This window comes from Gekko japonicus, unplaced genomic scaffold, assembly GCF_001447785.1.
Source record: "Gekko japonicus isolate JY-2015 unplaced genomic scaffold, Gekko_japonicus_V1.1 scaffold82, whole genome shotgun sequence".
In the NCBI taxonomy this organism is placed as follows: domain Eukaryota; kingdom Metazoa; phylum Chordata; class Lepidosauria; order Squamata; family Gekkonidae; genus Gekko; species Gekko japonicus.
The window spans coordinates 427,694-432,764 of record NW_015174846.1 but is presented as its reverse complement, the minus strand read 5'-3'; the positions used below and the strand labels follow the sequence as shown (position 1 = coordinate 432,764).

The following is a 5,071-nucleotide window of genomic DNA, read 5'->3' as shown; positions in this document are numbered from 1 at the left end:
CCCACTGTGGAGGAGAAGCTGCACCTTTACGGGATGCGGCAGCGCCTCAAGTACGTGGTCTACCCGCAGACGTGGGCCATCAACGCCGACCGCTGGTACCAGCACTTCACCAAGACCGTCTTCGTGCCGGAGCTGCCGGCCCTGGGAGAGGCGGCGGCGCCTGACGGGGAAGCGGGCGGCGTGGACCTGCCCGCGTTGCGCTCCTTGGTGTGCGAGTTGCTGCTCCAGGAGTACGTCTGCCAGCGCAAGAAGAGGCCGCACCTCTTCCGTGCCATCGACCAGGGGCCGTCGCCCTTCCTCACCCACCTGATGCCTGCCCTCGCCACCTGCCTGGCCAGCCTCAACCCGATCCTTGCGTCCTCCTCCGCTGGTGCGTCTCTTTCCCGCATTAGGCTTCGGCCTACACAATTGTGTGTCTAACCCAGAGGATAAATACTGTAAAATAAGTGTGTGTATCTGTCTGTCTGTCTCTCTCTCTTCCCCCCCCCCTCCATGTGGTAAACCCTGCTCAATGCAGTGGGATTATTAAGAGTCTTTTCCTTCTTGAAGACCAGCAAATGCTTATTCTGGCATAAGCATTTGACTTCATCAGGTGTATAGTCCGCAAAAGCATATGCTGCACTAAAAACTTGGATGCCCAAGGTATACTGTGTCTTCTATCTTCATTCCTTCTCCCTTCATTCCCCCTTCTAGGAGCACTTTCTCAATCTAACCTATTTCACAGGGTGGTAGTGAAGATAAAATTGAGAAGGGGAGAGCAGTATTGTATGCAACTCTTGAAGGCCCCATTGGGAAGAAAAGCAAAGTGACAATGAAATGAAAATATTTATTTTCCTTGCACCATACGAACATAAATAGGCTGGGATTTATTTCAGAGTGAGTATTTTTGAAGGAGCCATATTCTCTAGTGGAACAGGTCCATAGGATCCATCTCGATAAGTGCTTGTTCACAGAGTGGTCCTACTTTGTTCAGTAGGGCTTATCCTTAAACCCACATAAGTGTGCATTGGACTGCAGCCTTAATGAATTTGTGACTGAAATTTGATCTGGGAGCTTTGAAGGTTAAACATTGTTAGACCTTTTGTTAACGTTTGCATATTATGTGCTGTCAATTTGTTTCTGACTTACGTTGACCCTTCGAATCCAAAATGTCCTCTCCTTAACAGTGTTGCTCAAGTCTTGCAAGATGAAGGCTGTTGCTTCTTCTGTTGAGTCGTTGTAGCAAGTTTAAACTCTTACCTCATAGATGTTTTCGGTTTTAATTTTACAGAATGACAGTCATCTTATGGATGGTTTATATTGATGTATAATAACTAGCTTAAAACTTGTTGATGTTAGTTTGGCAATAATTCAGTAGGTTCTGATAAATTAGAACCAAAAGAAAGAATAATAGGTGGTACTTCAGAACCAAACAAACCTAAGTGGTGTCTCAATTTAATCTTCTGTGTGAAATATGTCACTCATGGTTCAGTACAGTAACATGCTTGAGTTGGCATTGAATATAATTCAGACAGCCCTGACCTCGATAGCCTAGGCTAGCCTGATCTCGTCAGATCTTGGAAGCTAAGCAGGGTTGGCCTTGGCTAGTATTTGGATGGGTGATCTTCAAGAAATATCAGGGGCACATGACACAGAAGGCAGGTGATGGCCAACCACCTCTGAAATGTCTCTTGCCTTAAAAAACAAATCTAGCTCTCCACCTAGTGATGCATAACTAAAAGAGCTAGAGCTTCTGACTGCCAGGCAATCTTAGGATCTCCTGGCTATACTACACACACTGCCATATGATAATCATTAGTTGTTTTTATAAGTCAAACATGACTTCAAGCTCTTGAGAAATAATAATGCTTTGGTGCCAAATTTTTAGCATGGCTGTGTGGCAATGACTCTGATCTTGGAGGAAGACCACAAACTTTTTTAGAAATTGAGAATTAGGCTAGAAAAAAAAGGTTAACATTTCCAGACATTCAGCTTGAATGACCTGACTTTTACATTTTGTGTGTGCTTGCCTATCCAGATCTGGGTGGAACTTTTAACCTTTAATAATATGGTCTTTGGGTAAGTTATACATAATATAAGCATACCTGAAAGCAAAGAATTTTATGGCTTTATCAAATTAATTCATTTGTAACCAGGCATGCATATATCTTGATAACAGGGATGAATAGTCTTGACTTCAGGTAATACTCTTGTTGTTTTAGATTTTAAACCAGAAGTAAATTTCTATTGGATGCGTGGTGAGACAGTAGTACCCCGTGGACATCGGAGGGGCAGAATTGATCCACTGAGATTTCAGATAGATGATAAACCTCACTGTCAACTTCGGATACCAAAACAGCTTTCAGAGGTATGAATGGTTAATTTCTTTAAATGATGTGATTTCTTTTGGTTTTGACTTCAGCAAGGTTAGCTTATATTATGTAGCACCTATTCAGGTGCAGCATGTCTGACCTGGTCAACATGTATAACTCTGATAAAATAGTCTTTTTTGTGAAGATGTTACCAAAACTGCATTTGAAAACTTCTGAGAGCTGATACAATTGAAACTGAATCTTATTAACTCAGTAGAAAGCGCAGTCTCTTTAGAAGGTGGCTACTTTGGATTCATGTGCCAAGTTTAATTATTTATTTTAATTGCATGCCAGTGGTTTTCACAGTACAACGATGACTAGGTACTGCTTCACTACAGTGTTTTCAAAGTAAAGTTATACATTTATAAAGACGTTTTGCAATGTAGAGTCTTCTCACAAGAGAGCTGTTGTAGATAAAGTTTCACAGACGCTTTGAGAGTTTGATGTTGTTCCCTGGGAAATCAACCCTAGTAAGAGTTTTCACTTGGTAAGCATTGGTGTATTTCTTTCCTGGTATAATGTGTTTTAAGTATCTTAATAGTTTCATTCCCTCAAAGTGATTTCAGCGAGGTTAGGATTTGGTTGAGGCTGAACATTTAAATTAATTAGCTTGATTTCTTGAATGATTTTGCGAGCTTTGTTGTTTACTGCCTTTTCTTAAACTTTGCAGCACTGAAAAAGTACAGGAGAGGGAGGAAGGCCAAGATTTAAGGGCTTGGAGCACTTTCGTGTAAGGAAAGGTTGAATGGTCTGGTACTTCTTAGTTTAGAATAGAGATGACTAAGGACCATAACAGTCAGTGAAGCTGATGAGCAGTAGATTTGGGATGAACAAAAAGAGATACTTCATTGCACAGTGAGTGATGAAAATGTGGAATTCCCTGCTAGAGGATCTAATGATGGCCACAGGCATAGGCAGCTAGCCATGGTGACTAAAGGGAACCTCCACACTTAGAGGCAGTAAACCTCTGAATACCAGTGCCAGGGGGCAGCATCAGGGGAAGAGCTCAGCCTCTGTGCCCTTTTGTTGGTCCTCTGGATAAACCAGTTGGCCACTATATGGTACAGGGTGTTAAACTAGGTGGATCACTGATCTGATCCAGCAGGGTTGTCCTTGTGTTCTTACCTGTTCATAAGGAAGGTTCTTATTTTATTTATTTATTTGATTTATGCCCCGCCCTCCCCACCGGAGCAGGCTCAGGGCGGCTTACATAAAATGCAGTAGCTAAAACAACAATATAAATAAAGGCTTAAAAACAAAACATAAGGTGCTAGTGAACTATCGAAGTGGTGATGGTGAAAACAGGGTAGCATCAACATACTAGTAAATGCAGTCAGTAATTGATTTTAAAGTTGATGAAGCTCAGGCTGTCCGTGGTGGTATTGGGCACAGGGCGTTAGTGTGTTGGGTGTGGCTCCTTAACTGAAGGCCTGATGGAAGTTTATAGCTGCTGTATGTAGAAATATGGAGGCTTTGAGCTCTGCCAGAGAAAGTTGCAGAGAGGGATGGATGTTTATTTTCTGTGTTCAGTTAATATGATTGAACATGCTTATTAAGTGAGCAGAATGAAGTGCAAAGAGGTGCATCAAATTTGATGCATGTTGTCATAGAGAATGGAGAAACAATGACTGAAAATTAAGAAAAGGGCGTTTGAAAAGGGTAGTACTGATATCTTGATCACCCCAATCCTTCTTTGTCACCTCTCCAGAGGGAACCCCCCCATCATGATTGCCACCCAGCTGACAGAGCAACCCACAAACATATCAATATATCTAATTATGTTCATGGCCAGATCTGTGCATTCTTAAAGCTGGGGACTGGAGCCATGAACAGACAAGCCTCTCTACAACCCTGGAAAAGCCCCAGGATTGGGGGGAAATCTGAATTCTAAAATAAAATACACTGCCCCCCATAATAAAAGCAGTGTCTGAAACTTTAAGAAACAAGTGCCCTCGGTGAGCACTGCTAGACAATTACAACAGTATTACCAGTAGAAGGCAGAGGGGAGGGGGCAGGGCCTTTTCTAGGGCTGTTTTGGCCTCTGAAGGTGAAGTCATTGGGGCTGAGCCCAGCAGCAACTATGGGGTGACTTGCCACCACCCAACATACATGACTCACCCAGGCTTGGCTGCTTGCTACTGTTCAACAAAAACCACCCCAAGCAAGCCATTGTGATGTAGTGGTTAGGATTTCAGATTAGGATCTGGGAGAGGCAGGGTTCAACCCCCCCAGTGTGCCATTCAAGCTCACTGGGTGACTTTGGGCCAGTCTCACACAGTTAGCCTAATCTGCTTCACAGGATTGTGAGGACCCAATGAAGGAGAGGAGAATGATGCAGAATGCTTTGGGTCCCCATCATGGAGAAAGGTGGGGTATAAATGGATTTTTAAAAAAATAGCTGAAGATGGAGGAAGATAAAAGATAAATTGGTGGGTGGGTGGGAAGAGGAGGAGGAAAAGGAAAGGGAAATGTGAGAATATGGGAAAGCAGGAAAATGTGGTGCCATATGTAAATCCTTGGGGGTTCACTGCTACAGAACTGGGCCTGGCATTTGGCCAGCACTGTGCAGCTCAGCCAGATTTTTCCCAGGGAGCAGCTGCCAGGGTAGAGAAGGAGGGAGAACTGAAAGTGGTATGGGGGGCAGGTAAAGGTAAATTGGCTGGTGGGTGGGAAGGAGAGGTGGCAGGAAAAGGGGAGGGGCTGGGGGGCTTTCAGGGGGA

At 43.6% G+C, this 5,071-nt stretch overlaps 1 protein-coding gene across 2 annotated transcripts in view; it reads left to right on the top strand.

Annotated features, from left to right (window-relative positions):
* The first annotated feature begins 6 nt into the window (after positions 1-6).
* The window catches only part of MRPS30 (mitochondrial ribosomal protein S30), a 9,932-nt gene continuing 4,867 nt past the window's right edge, over positions 7-5,071 (top strand). For both annotated transcript variants that reach the window (XM_015424466.1, XM_015424467.1), the window contains exons 1-2: positions 7-370; positions 2,202-2,347. In XM_015424466.1, the coding sequence (XP_015279952.1) occupies positions 34-370; positions 2,202-2,347 (483 nt within the window). In that variant the 5' untranslated portion in view covers positions 7-33. The remainder of the gene's footprint in view (positions 371-2,201; positions 2,348-5,071) is intronic.